The sequence below is a fragment of the Haliotis rubra genome, unplaced genomic scaffold, assembly GCF_003918875.1.
Source record: "Haliotis rubra isolate DU_JTF1 unplaced genomic scaffold, ASM391887v1 Scf1284, whole genome shotgun sequence".
Classification (NCBI taxonomy): Eukaryota; Metazoa; Mollusca; class Gastropoda; order Lepetellida; family Haliotidae; genus Haliotis; species Haliotis rubra.
The window spans coordinates 5,455-21,239 of NW_025765208.1; the positions used below are offsets into that span (position 1 = coordinate 5,455).

The 15,785-nt window shown below is 45.1% G+C and overlaps 2 protein-coding genes across 2 annotated transcripts; both read left to right on the forward strand.

Moving 5' to 3' along the window:
• Positions 1–1,012: 1,012 nt before the first annotated feature.
• LOC124266868 (serine-rich adhesin for platelets-like) lies at positions 1,013–14,559 on the forward strand (the record flags this gene model as incomplete). Its single annotated transcript, XM_046701676.1, has 3 exons — positions 1,013–1,337; positions 6,145–13,576; positions 13,976–14,559. Coding segments are annotated over exons 1-3 (8,328 nt in total), but the record flags the coding sequence as incomplete, so codon positions are not given.
• Positions 14,560–14,583: 24 nt separating this feature from the next.
• On the forward strand, positions 14,584–15,402 carry LOC124266869 (cell wall protein DAN4-like; the record flags this gene model as incomplete). The annotated part of the gene is made up of 2 exons (XM_046701677.1): position 14,584; positions 14,633–15,402. Coding segments are annotated over 2 exons (498 nt in total), but the record flags the coding sequence as incomplete, so codon positions are not given.
• Positions 15,403–15,785: the final 383 nt, after the last annotated feature.

Below are 15,785 nucleotides of genomic sequence, written 5' to 3' on the forward strand. Positions count from 1 at the left end.
ATATAATACAGCAGTGGTAATGCCAGTGTGGGATAACAATATTCACCTGACAGTATAAAATACAGCAGTGGTAATGCCAATGTGGGATAACAATATTCACCTGCCAGTATATAATACAGCAGTGGTAATGCCAATGTGGGATAATAATATTCACCTGACAGTATATAATACAGCAGTGGTAATGCCAATGTGGGATAATAATATTCACCTGACAGTATATAATACAGCAGTGGTAATGCCAATGTGGGATAACAATATTCACCTGACAGCAACTATGGTCAAGCTTCCAAAATAGGCTGAGGCTGAAGATCCAGGGTGGAAACTGATCTTCACACAAGCTCCGGTCTTGACATAATGTGACATATAAGGGTGAGTGAGTGAGTGATTATGGTTTTACGCCGCTTTAGCAACATTCAGCTATATCACGGCGAGGGACACCAATAATGGGCTTCACACATTGCGCTCATTTTGGGAATCGAACCCGGGTCTTTGGTGTGACGAGCGAACGCTTTATCCACAAGGCTACCCCACCGCCCCTGACATATAAGGACATGCATGCACGTTATATAGTCATACAAATCCTCCAGAATGTTTTACACAATCCAGCATTTGATATTCTGTTCTCGAAGGTTCCATGTTATATTGGGCGCCGGTATCTGAATATAGTAAGTTAAACACCTCTACCCTCTAATGATCCTTAAGAGAAGCATTGCAGTACAATCACTTTTTTCATTACAAAACTGTCATATTTGTCGGTGAGGGCGGTGGGGTACCTAGTGGTTAAGACGTTCGCTCGTGTGGGGAATAGAACCCGGTCTTATGCGTGACGAGCGAGCGCTTTAACCACTAGGCTACCCCACCGCCCCTCTTGGATATTGATTTTATTGGACACAAATGGAGGTATTGACGGCGATCTTGAGTCTGGTTGGCTGACATTCTTCGCATCGCATCATTGCTCTTACTCACAAGGGAGGATTGATCACTTGTTACCAAACATGCAGGAAGGATCTACTCGATAAGTCATAATGAAGAACTTATCCCTGTTTGGTTTAGCTTTAATACCTTGGTGTGGAGTATTTAATTCTTGTGTACAATCAGGACTTTCAAAATGGAATGGCGTCAAGGACAGAATTTCAACTGGCTCTGTCTACCATATATTTCGAAAAACCACATTTGAACACTGTTCAAGGCTCTGCGTGTATTCGTCGAGGTGTGTGTCCATCAACTGGATCTCATCAGCTAAAGAATGTCAACTGAACTCCCAACGTGTCAGTGCCCACACCTGGCAAGACCTACCCGGATCTGTGTACTTACCTCGGAAACTTATCCCACCTCAGGTAGGACGGAAACTGAGTGATCGAGAAATGTCCAATAATTTAGCAACACTAAATGAGTGAGTGGGTTTAGTTTTACGCCGCACTCGGCAATATTTCAGCTATATGGCCGCGGTCTGTAAATAATTAGCAGCGAATCCAGTGATCAACAGCATGTGCATCGATCTACACAATTGGGATTCGATGACATGTGTCAACCAACTCAGTGAGCCTGACCACCCGATCCCGTCAGTCGCCTCTTATTACAAGCATGGTTTACTGAATATAAATTCTAACCCAGATCTTACAGATTTCTTGGTTGACATAGTTTCATTCAAGAAACATTGCAGTACAATTACATTGGGTTGGTAGACGTGAATAGGGAATTGCCTCTCACATCACTTTTGCTGATGGGCAAATTTAGAAATACATTCCGTTTGTCTTCTTCCCTGAGGCATTACCAAACAAATCCGTGAAGATCCGAGTTAGAATTGATCTTCAGTATCCCATTCAGACGACTAACGGGACCAGGTGGTCTGGCTCGCTGACTTGGTTGACATATGTCATCGTATCCCAACTGCGTAGATCGATGCACATGCTTTGATCACTGGATTGTCTGGTCTAGACTCGATTATTTACAGACCGCTGCCATATAGCAGGAATATTTCTGAGCTGTTGATGTATCGAGCTGTTAGACTAATCCAAGGGAATTTGTTTTTTTAAGAACGCAAGTAAGCTGCGTATATTCGTAAAATACACCAAACAAAACATTACAAACCAATTTGGCAATGTGCAAAAAACAAGAAGATGCCAAAATAATGTAACAAATAGGAATTTTTTTTGTATTATAATTTTGTGACTAGGTAGCCAGTTCGCTTTGCACACCACAGTTAATAAGAGTCTTTATTTATTTACACAGACTACAGTGAATAGCGAACAAAGTTTTACGTCTCATTGCATCTTAGAAATTGAATTGTTGTTACTGAGACTTATGCAGCCGTAATATGACGCACTTGGGCTGGAACATGCACATATGCAAGTTAGAAGTATTCTCAACTGACATTTCAACACCGGATTACATTTTTATATTTCTAGTCAGTGATTTATAACTAATAGACTAGACCCAAAGGAGGATCGGAGGACAAACTGAAAACCCAAACAACAACCATAAATAAACAATGTGAATCTTAACACCCAGTCAATATTCATTAGCTAATAGATGACTGTGTTAAAGAATCTGTATCGAAACGTCGCACTCAAGAAGTAAAAAGTTGATGTCCGTACAGTTTGTCAATAATGGCTGAAAGCATTATTTCCCCTGACACGTCGACGAATACGTTATCGACCAATGTTGAAAAAGTTCATTGTTTGGGTATATTGGATTGAATTTTGTGCAGCTGCAAGTGACAAAATTACTGCCTCACATGCTGCTTGAGTATCATGTGGGAATAAGAGGTGAGTGAGTGAGTGAGTGAGTGGACTGACTGACTGAGTTTGGTTTTACGCCGCTTTTAGCAATATTCCAGCAACATCACGGCGGGGGACACCAGAAATGGGCTTCACACATTGTGCCCATGTGGGGATTCGAACCCGGGTCTTCGGCGTGACGAGCCAACGCTTTAACCATTAGGCTACCCCACCTAATGGGTGGGTGAGTGAGAGAGTGAGAGAGTATGGCTTTACGCCAATTTTAGCAATGTTCCAGCAATATCACGGCGGGGGACACCAGAAATGGGCGAATGAATGAATGAATGAATGAATGAATGAACGAACTGATCGATTGACAACCCAGGAGGGTGCTTTAACCTTGCTTACTGGTCATGTGCTCTTTTAATAGTTTTTGACACATATTCTGATAAATGTCAGCTATAAGACGGTTGTCCGTAACTAACGAGTCAGTTCTACACAATCTAGTGATTAACATCATCAGCATTATCAGCTGGGATTCGATCAACGTCATCGATCCCGACCACACCATCTTTGAATGTCCTCGTAAGAGAAGCACCATTTTTTCGCACTTACCCACGAGTAGCCTGTGGTCAGTGGGTTAAGATTATTTGGTATATGGCCAGATGGTGGCCACATGGATACGCGCAAACACATATTTGCGGGTACAGCAACGTGCAGTAAACATGGAAAAAGTACTGTGACTATGTGTCCCAGTCCACCCAGCTGTGAATGGGTACCTCGAAAGGGTGGGAAAGCCACACTAACTCGGTGCGCCTAGTGGCAGCAAGAGTTGTATGATCCCCAGGGAGTTGAGGTTGATAACATGATGTGCCGCTGAGATTGACATCCAATGATCGAGGGGAAAAAAGACAAGCGCTTTGAGCATGCATGTGGGATGGACTATAGCGCTACATAAATACCCATATATAGATTGAGATGCATGGAATAGTAATATGTTTCGATTTTGACATCGTTTATTTTAGGCCCAAAATGCGATATTTACTCTTTGACTGTCTCGAACACCTGATATCACATCTGTTTGAACCGCCTCCGTGGTGTAGTGGTTAGAGCGTCCGCCCGGAGAGCGGAAGGTCGCGGGTTCGATCCCCGACCGCGTCATACCAAAAGACGTTAAAATATGGTACTTGTTGGTCCCTGCCTGGCGTTCGGAATTAATGGGTACAACAAGGACTGGTCGGCTCGGAGTCAGTATAATGTGTCTGAGTGGGGCATTCATGCTTCACTGCGGCATGGTATCTCAGTGGGCTAGCACTATAAAACCTGCTTAAGTCTGGGCTAGTACAAGCAGCGGCACATACACATACACACGCATGCACGTCGTCATATGAGTGAAATATTCTCAATCACGACGTTAAACCCAATTTCACCTCACCTCATCTGTTTGATAGTGAATCAAGAACATAATCCTCATGGCACATATGAAATCTAACAATCGAACGCTTTAGTAGATTTCAAGTGATTGCTGAACGTAATGATGAACGTGTATTCCTGGTTTGTTGGTTGAAATGCTGTTATTGCAATGGAGGCGTTCTTAATACTTATTGTGGTTGGAAGTGGCCGCGAGATGTGCAAACAATGAAAGTCAAAGCCGGGGAAATAATAGCGGTACTGATATGCCTCTCTGGGGCAACCAGTGACCTGTGAACAATTGGAGACAATCATTTCTGTCATTATATCTTAATGCTTATCAAGATATCTGCAGTTTTCTTTACACAATTGAAACAGACAACAGGACATAATTCCCTAGAACAATACTACAATAGAACCATCTGGGATTCTAGAAAAGAACAGGTACTCAACAACCTGTGTTGGTTGAAAGAGGTGACTTCAGATGAATGGTCAGGCTTTGTGACTTCTTTGTCAGGGTGCACCGGATGACGTGGAAGGCTGCTGACTTAACAGGGTGGATGTTTGTCTGGATGTTCGTTACAGCTGTGACATTTCACTGTGAATCAAATCAAATCAAATCTCTCACCCCCCCTTTTTTTGTTTTCATTGTGGGGGATTAAAACAAACCTTTGTTTTCTCCATTGGTAGAAACCTTATAAACTACAGGGCAAAAGAAAGTTATCACCGACTTCAGTTGACAAAAAATAGAAACAAAGGCGTATGTGAGATTTATGTTAATAATTTTACATGCAGAAATCATTTTTCAATAATTTGACTGAAGATTCATTGTAATGCTGGTCTTGCATTTGCCGCAATTCATTAAGTCAGAGTCAAGGGGTCAAAATTACAAATTACACAAATCAGAGTTCATTCAAAAAGTGCAGGTATTCTTGAACTGATGGTGCCAGGCCTTCTGTTGTCGTGCTGCAAAATGGCTCTTCTTGGCTGTTGTCGAATGAAGGACACCACAAAAGGTTTCAACCCTCCATCCCTTTATCGCTAGGCATTCAGTTTTCCTCGGATGATAGCCTGTCTTCTTCTCTGGCCACAAATGCCGCCTCATAACGTCTGCTCCATCGAACGGATGAACCCCTTGAACGCAGTTTGGCGCTAGTCGCTCTCCTCAACCTCGAAAAACTCGAACTATGTCATCGTTTCTGAACAGATTGAACCGATGATGTGTCGTATGACAGTCTGATGACGTGTCATATGCCTTTCGCGAATCTGTTCCGGAGGTGGATCCGCTGGTGCCGTGACTGTTGGTCTTCCCGAACTTGGTTGGTCTTGGGGTCTGGCTTGTTTGCTGGTAGCGGTTTATCAGTTTGCAGATGGTGGTTCTTGCCAGTTGTGAAACCCACATATCCGCCATGGCCCTGGGCCTAGATTTTCTAAGCACTCTTGGCGCTAAGATAGTCGTAAGTTAATGTTAATGTATGGCACTTACGACTATCTTAGCGCTAAGAGAGCTTCGAAAATCTAGGCCCAGTCTTTTTGCGCTTGCGTAAGTCTTGGCATATCCGTGGTGTTGCTTTGGTTACTGCATGCTTACTAGGTCCAACATCGGTATTTATGCCCCAGTCAGGTAGATGCTTGTATTTAGACCAATGTCCCACAATTAAGTTTTCACGTTTTGAAAAATGCACAATTCGTACGGCGTTTTCGGACAGCTGCGTTCTTATGGAGGCTACGTTGCGTTTTGGCGAATGTTTCGGCTTGGGTTCAAAACTTTACCAGCGTTTTTGTTTCTTATGCTTTTTATTTAAAAGTGATAACTTTCTTTTGCCCGGTAGATTAGATATCGATGTATTAAAGTATGATGGTGAAAGTAAGTTTAATCACTATCGTAAAACATTCTGTCACATATAGACCAACCCCACCCTTCCAACCCCGATTGTTAAATGTCCTTACCAGCTGTCGTCTTGCAGCTGTGATATTGCAGTATGGCGTAATGTCAATGAACATTTTCTTCCAGGTCCATCCCTGCGCCGCGAAACCATGCAGACCTGATGAAATGTGTGTACCCGTAACTGCCTCTACAAGACACTTGTGTGTAAGTATTCATGCACCGTCAGACATAAGCATACCGACTCAAGGGACTACGACACATGTTTCATCATCAGTGGCCCTCGGCAATGATGCTTCATCCACAGTTGAAGCCAACGCACCTAATTCTACAGTAACAACCAATGACATTACATCTACATTAACACCAAACGCTGCTACATCTACAGTGACAATCAACGATGCTGCATCTATGGTTACCATCAGTGATGCTGCATCTACCATTACCACAAGTGATGGTACATCTACTGTGACAGCCAAGGATGCTTCGTCTACCGTTAACACCAGTGAGGCTCCATCTACAGCAACAGCCAGGGACATTGCATCTACGGTAACCAACAGTGATGCTACATCTACAGTAACAACCAAGAATGCTGCATCTACCGTTACCACCAGTGGTGCTGCATCTATAGTAACATTCATGGACACTGCATCTACCGTTAACACTAGTGAGGCTACATCTACAGCAACAACTAAGCATGCTGCACCCACGGTTACCAACAGTAATACTTCATCTATAGCAACAACTATAGACACGGCACCTACAGTTAACAGTGATGCTACATCTACCGTGACCACCCCGAATGATGCATCTACAGTTACCAGTGATGATACATCTACCGTGACCACCCCGAATGATGCATCTACAGTTACCAGTGATGATACATCTAGCGTGGCCGCCCGGAATGCTGCATCTACAGTTACCAGTGATGATACATCTACCGTGACCACCCCGAATGATGCATCTACAGTTACCAGTGATGATACATCTACCGTGGCCACCCCGAATGCTGCATCTACAGTTACCAGTGGTGATACATCTACCGTGGCCACCCCGAATGCTGCATCTACAGTTACCAGTGGTGAAACATCTACCGTGGCCACCCCGAATGCTGCATCTACAGTTACCAGTGGTGCTACATCTACCGTGGCCACCCCGAATGCTGCATCTACAGTTACCAGTGATGATACATCTACCGTGAAGGCCCCGAATGATGCATCTACAGTTACTACCAGTGATGCTACATCTACCGTGACGGCCCCCAATGCTGCATCTACAGTTACTACCAGTGATGCTACATCTACCGTGACCTCCCCGACTGATGCATCTACAGTTACTACCAGTGGTGCTACATCTACCGTGACCACCCCCAATGATGCATCTACAGTTACTACCAGTGGTGCTACATCTACCGTGACCTCCCCGACTGATGCATCTACAGTTACTACCAGTGATGCTACATCTACCGTGACGGCCCCGAATGATGCATCTACAGTTGCTACCAGTGGTGCTACATCTACCGTGACGGCCCCGAATGATGCAGCTACAGTTACTACCAGTGATGCTACATCTACCGTGACGGCCCCGAATGATGCATCTACAGTTACTACCAGTGGTGCTACATCTACCGTGACGGTCCCAAATGATGCATCTACAGTTACTACCAGTGATGCTATATCTACCGTGACGGCCCCGAATGCTGCATCTACAGTTACTACCAGTGATGATACATCTACCGTGACGGCCCCGAATGATGCATCTACAGTTACTACCAGTGGTGCTACATCTGCCGTGACGGCCCCGAATGATGCATCTACAGTTACTACCAGTGATGCTACATCTACCGTGACCTCCCCGACTGATGCATCTACAGTTACTACCAGTGGTGCTACATCTACCGTGACCACCCCCAATGATGCATCTACAGTTACTACCAGTGATGCTACATCTACCGTGACGGCCCCGAATGATGCATCTACAGTTACTACCAGTGGTGCTACATCTACCGTGACCACCCCGAATGATGCATCTACAGTTACTACCAGTGATGCTACATCTACCGTGACGGCCCCGAATGATGCATCTACCGTTACTACCAGTGGTGCTACATCTACCGTGACGGCCCCGAATGATGCATCTACAGTTACTACCAGTGATGCTACATCTACCGTGACCACCCCGAATGATGCATCTACAGTTACTACCAGTGATGCTACATCTACCGTGACGGCCCCGAATGATGCATCTACAGTTACTACCAGTGGTGCTACATCTACCGTGACCACCCCGAATGATGCATCTACAGTTACTACCAGTGATGCTACATCTACCGTGACGGCCCCGAATGATGCATCTACCGTTACTACCAGTGGTGCTACATCTACCGTGACGGCCCCGAATGATGCATCTACAGTTACTACCAGTGATGCTACATCTACCGTGACCACCCCGAATGATGCATCTACAGTTACTACCAGTGATGCTACATCTACCGTGACGGCCCCGAATGATGCATCTACAGTTACTACCAGTGGTGCTACATCTACCGTGACGGTCCCGAATGATGCATCTGCCGTTACTACCAGTGATGATACATCTACCTTGACGGCCCCGAATGATGCATCTACAGTTACTGCCAGTGATGCTACATCTACCGTGACCACCCCGAATGATGCATCTACAGTTACTACCAGTGGTGCTACATCTACCGTGACCACCCCGAATGATGCATCTACAGTTACTACCAGTGGTGCTACATCTACCGTGACCACCCCGAATGATGCATCTACAGTTACTACCAGTGGTGCTACATCTACCGTGACGGCCCCGAATGATGCATCTACATTTACTACCAGTGATGCTACATCTACCGTGACGGCCCCGAATGATGCATCTACAGTTACTACCAGTGATGCTACATCTACCTTGACGGCCCCGAATGATGCATCTACAGTTACTACCAGTGGTGCTACATCTACCGTGACGGCCCCGAATGATGCATCTACAGTTACTACCAGTGATGCTACATCTACCGTGACGGCCCCGAATGATGCATCTACAGTTACTACCAGTGGTGCTACATCTACCGTGACGGCCCCGAATGATGCATCTACAGTTACTACCAGTGATGCTACATCTACCGTGACGGCCCCGAATGCTGCATCTACAGTTACTACCAGTGGTGCTACATCAAGAGCAACAACCATAGACACTACACCTACGGTTACCAACAGCGCTGCCACAACGACAGTAACAACCAAGGGCACTGCATCTACGGTTACCACAAGTGATGCTCCATCTACAGTAACTTCCAAGAATGCTGCATCTACTGTAACCACAAGTGATGGTACATCTACCGTGACAGCCCAGAATGCTGCATCTACTGTAACCACAAGTGGTGATACATCTACCGTGACAACCCAGAATGCTGCATCTACTGTAACCACAAGTGATGATGCATCTACCGTGACAACCCAGAATGCTCCATCTACTGTAACCACAAGTGATGATACATCTCCCGTGACAGCCCAGAATGCTGCATCTACTGTAACCACAAGTGATGATACATCTACCGCGACAACCCAGAATGCTGCATCTACTGTAACCACAAGTGATGATGCATCTACCGTGACAACCCAGAATGCTCCATCTACTGTAACCACAAGTGATGATACATCTCCCGTGACAGCCCAGAATGCTGCGTCTACTGTTACCGCAAGTGATGGTCCATCTACCGTGACAGCTCAGAATGCTGCATCTACTGTTACCGCAAGTGATGGTCCATCTACCGTGACAGCCCAGAATGCTGCATCTACTGTAACCACAAGTGATGGTCCATCTACCGTGACAGCCCAGAATGATGCATCTACTGTAACCACAAGTGATGACACATCTACCGCGACAGCCCTGAATGATGCATCTACCGTAACCACAAGTGATGGTCCATCTACCGTGACAGCCCAGAATGCTGCATCTACTGTAACCACAAGTGATGGTCCATCTACCGTGACAGCCCAGAATGCTGCATCTACTGTAACCACACGTGATGATACATCTACCGTGACAGCCCAGAATGCTGCATCTACTGTTACCACACGTGATGATACATCTACCGTGACAGCCCAGAATGCTGCATCTAGTGTAACCACACGTGATGATACATCTACCGTGACAGTCCAGAATGCTGCATCTACTGTTACCACAAGTGATGACACATCTACCGTGACAGCCCAGAATGCTGCATCTACTGTAACCACACGTGATGATAAATCTACCGTGATAGCCCAGAATGCTGCATCTAGAGAAACAACCAATGACACTGCACCTTCGGATACCAACAGTGATGGCTCAACTACAGTAAGAACCAATCACACTGTATCTACAGTTACAACAAGTGATGGTACATTCACAGTAACAACCAAGGATGCTATACCTACCGTTACCGCCATTGAGGATACATCAATAGTACCTACCAGAGATTATGCCGTTACCACCACTGATGCAACAGCTACAGTAACAACCAAGGACACTACATCTACCAATAGTAATACCACATCTACTGTATCCACAAGTTATTATGCATCTACCGTCACATCCCCGAATGGTGCACCTATTACCAACAGTAATTCTGCATCTACAGTACCTACCAAAGATGCAACATCTACCGTTACCGCCATTGAGGATACGTCTACAGCAACAACCAAACACGATACATCTTCAGTTGCCACCACTGATGCAACAACTACAGTAGCAGTCACAGACACTTCATCTGTGGTTACCGCCACTGAGGCTACATCAACAGCAACAACTAAAGATACTGCATCGACGGTTACCGCCAGTGATGCTACATCTACAGCAACAACCATGGATGCTGCATCTGCCGTTACTAATATTGAGGCTACATCTACAGCAACTACCAAGGACACTGCATCTACCGTACCCACAAGTGATGGCACATCTACAGTAGCTACCAAGAATGCTGCATCAACCGTACCCACCAGTGATGCTACATCTACCGTGACAACCCCGAAGGGAGCACCCAAAGTTTCCACCATTGACGCTACAGCTACCACAACAAACAAACACGATGCATATTCAGTTACCACCACTAATGCAACATCTAGAGTAACAACCAATGACATTGCATCAACGGTGAGCACAAGTGATGGTTCGTCCACAGTAACTACCAAAGATGCTGCATCTACCGTTTCCACCGCAGCAACATCCACGCATGCTGCGTCTGCCGTTAACACTGATGAGGCTACATATACAGCAACAACCAAGGTCACTGCATCTCCGGTTACCAAAAGTGAGGCTATATCTACAGCAACAACCAAGGACACTGCATCTGCCGGTACCAATAGTGAGGCTACATCTACAGCAACAACCAAGGACACTGCATCTGCCGGTACCAATAGTGAGGCTACATCTACAGCAACAACCAAGGACACTGCATCTGCCGGTACCAATAGTAAGGTTACATCTACAGCAACAACCAAGGACACTGCATCTGCCGGTACCAATAGTGAGGCTACATCTACAGCAACAACCAAGGACACTGCATCTGCCGGTACCAATAGTGAGGCTACATCTACAGCAACAACCAAGGACATTGCATCTACGGTTACCACAAGCGATGGTACATCCACAGTAACCTCTACCGCAAGTGATGCTGCATCTACAGTAACATCAAAGGATGCTGCGTCTGCCGTTAACGCTAATGAGGCTACATCTTCAGCAACAACCAAGGATGCTGCATCTACGGATCCCGCAAGTGATGGTACATCTACAGTAACAACCATGGATGCTGCATCTACCGTTTCTAGGAGTGACGCTCTATCTACAGTAACAACCAAGCATGCTGCATCTACAGCAACAAATATAAACACTGCACCCACGGTTCCCAACAGTGATGCTACGTCTACAATACCTACCAAGTATGCTTCATCTACCGCTACCGCAAGTGATGCTGCATCTACAGTGACAACCATGGGTGCTGTAGCTCCGTTGACCACCACTGATGCTCCATCTACAGTAACAACCAAGTATGCTGCATCTACCGTTTCCACCAGTGATGCCGCATCTACAGCAACACGCAAGGACGTTGCATCTACAGTCACCAACAGTGATGCTGCAGCAACAATAACAAACAAGGATGCTGTTTCTACGGTTACCACTACTAATACAGCAACGACAGCAACTACAGCAACAACCAACGATGTTGCATCTGCCGTCACCGCCAGTAATACTACATCTACAGCAAAAGTCAGAGATGCGGCATCTACGATTACCACCAGTGACTTTACAGCTACAGTAACAGCCAGGAATGTTGCATCTGCTCAAACCGCAAGTAATGTTACATCTACCGTGACAGCCCAGAATGCTGCATCTACCGATACCACAAGCGAGGCTACAACTACAGTAACGAGCAAGGACGGTGCACCTACGGTTACCGCCAGTGATGCTACATCTACAGTAACAACCAATGATGCTGCATCTACGGATCCCGCAAGTGATGCTCCATCCACAGTAACAACCAAGGATGCTGCATCTACCGTTTCCACCAGTGAGGCTACATCTTCGAATTCAGCAACAACCAAGGATGTTGCATCAACGGATCCCGCAACTGATGATGCATCTACAGTAACAACCAAGTATGCTGCATCTGAGGCAACATCTGCAACAACAAACCAGGATGCTACATCTACAGTTACAACCAATGCTCCTACATCAACAACCAGCCTTGCTGCATTCACAGTAGTCACAAGTGACGGTACATCCACTGTTACGACCAGTGATAGCGTAATTGCAGTAACACACAATGCTGCTGCATCTGATGTTCCATCTACAGATACAACCAATGATATAGTTATAACTAACGATGCTGCATCTACAATAACCACCAGAGAAGCTGCATCTACAACAATCATTAGTGATGCTGCATCTACAGCAATCATCAGTGATGCTGCATCTACAACAATCATCAGTGATGCTGCATCTCCTGTAGCGACCAGTGACTTTGCTTCGAAAGTAGACACCACGGAAGCAGCTACAACAGCTACGAAAAATGCTGCATCTACAACAGCTACGAATGATGCTACATCTACAACAGCTACGAATGATGCTACATCTACAACAGCCACGAATGATGCTACATCTACAACAGCCACGAATGATGCTACATCTACAACAGCTACGAATGATGCTACATCTACAACAGCCACGAATGATGCTACATCTACAACAGCTACGAATGATGCCGCATCTACAACAGCCACGAATGATGCTACATCTACAACAGCCACGAATGATGCTACATCTACAACAGCGACGAATGATGCTGCATCTACAACAGCCACGAACGATGCTACATCTACAACAGCTACGAATGATGCTACATCTACAACAGCCACGAATGATGCTACATCTACAACAGCCACGAATGATGCTGCATCTACAACAGCTACGAATGATGCTGCATCTACCACATCTACGAATGATGCTACATCTACAACAGCCACGAATGATGCTACATCTACAACAGCCACGAATGATGCTGCATCTACAACAGCCACGAATGATGCTACATCTACAACAGCCACGAATGATGCTACATCTACAACAGCCACGAATGATGCTACATCTACAACAGTCACGAATGATGTTACATCTACAACAGCCACGAATGATGCTACATCTACAACAGCCACGAATGATGCTACATCTACAACAGCCACGAATGATGCTGCATCTACAACAGCTACGAATGATGCTACATCTACAACAGCCACGAATGATGCTACATCTACAACAGCCACGAATGATGCTACATCTACAACAGCTACGAAAGACGCTACATCTACAACGGCTACGAATGATGCTACATTTACAACAGCTACGAATGATGCTGCATCTACAATAGCCACCAATGATGCTACATCTACAACAGCTACGAATGATGCTACATCTACAACAGCCACGAAAGATGCTACATCTACAACAGCTACGAATGATGCTACATCTACAACAGCCACGAATGATGCTGCATCTACAACAGCTACGAATGATGCTACATCTACAACAGCCACGAATGATGCTACATCTACAACAGCTACGAATGATGCTGCATCTACAACAGCTACGAATGATGCTGCATCTACAACAGCTACGAATGATGGTACATCTACAACAGCCACGAATGATGCTACATCTACAAAAGCCACGAATGATGCTGCATCTACAACAGCTACGAATGATGCTACATCTACAACAGCCACGAATGATGCTACATTTACAACAGCCACGAATGATGCTGCATCTACAACAGTCACGAATGATGTTACATCTACAACAGCTACGAATGATGCTACATCTACAACAGCCACGAATGATGCTGCATCTACAACAGCCACGAATGATGCTGCATCTACAACAGCTACGAATGATGCTACATCTACAACAGCCACGAATGATGCTACATCTACAACAGCCACGAATGATGCTACATCTACAACAGCCACGAATGATGCTGCATCTACAACAGCCACGAATGATGCTACATCTACAACAGCCACGAATGATGCTGCATCTACAACAGCCACGAATGATGCTGCATCTACAACAGCCACGAATGATGTTACATCTACAACAGCCACGAATGAAGCTACATCTACAACAGCCACGAATGATGCTACATCTACAACAGCCACGAATGATGCTGCATCTACAACAGCTACGAATGATGCTACATCTACAATAGCCACGAATGATGCTACATCTACAATAGCTACGAATGATGCTACATCTACAACAGCCACGAATGATGCTACATCTACAACAGCTACGAATGATGCTGCATCTACAACAGCTACGAATGATGCTGCATCTACAACAGCTACGAATGATGCTACATCTACAACAGCCACGAATGATGCTACATCTACAACAGCTACGAATGATGCTGCATCTACAACAGCTACGAATGATGCTACATCTACAACAGCCACGGATGATGCTGCATCTACAACAGCCACGAATGATGCTACATCTACAACAGCCACGAATGATGCTGTACCTACCAGTAAAGCTGCATCAACAGTATCCACCAGGGACTGAGCATCTACAACAACCACAAGTTATATTGAATCTTAAGTAGCCCCGGGCATATTACAGCAGGCAACAATGACTCACCCGAGGGAAATTGGTTAAAACGAGTCGAAAACTATTTTCAAGCATTGGCGATTGCGTGAATCCTGAGGTTATTGTAGTACGAAGGGTTTTTATGTGTGCAAGATACATGTGAAGTTGACACGGGATCCCTAACGACAGCTTGTGTCAACTTCTAAATAATTCAAAAGAAAGATCTTAATAACAAAGAAGTTGTAAATCGATACCATACGTTGTTTTGTTACCATCCAACTTCTAAATGTCCATCAAGCTTCTTACCGAAACGTTACACAGAACAATAATTGACTTGGCGTGACAAGACATACCACTGTTCAGGTGAACGATAGAGTTATCCTTTACATTACATATTCATGCTGATGTTGGAAGACATGCCTGCGTATTCCTATTGAACTTTTGCCTACGATACGCTAATTGTGGGGTTGGGAAACATAATTTGAGACCATGAACTTCTTACAGCTACATGCAGGTTCGACATCCCATATCACTACCATGTGGATCACGTCAAACGAGAGACTGACAAATGATTATATATACTCAACAAAAAAAGAAACGTTACGTCCCAAACATGCCCATATAGAACAAGG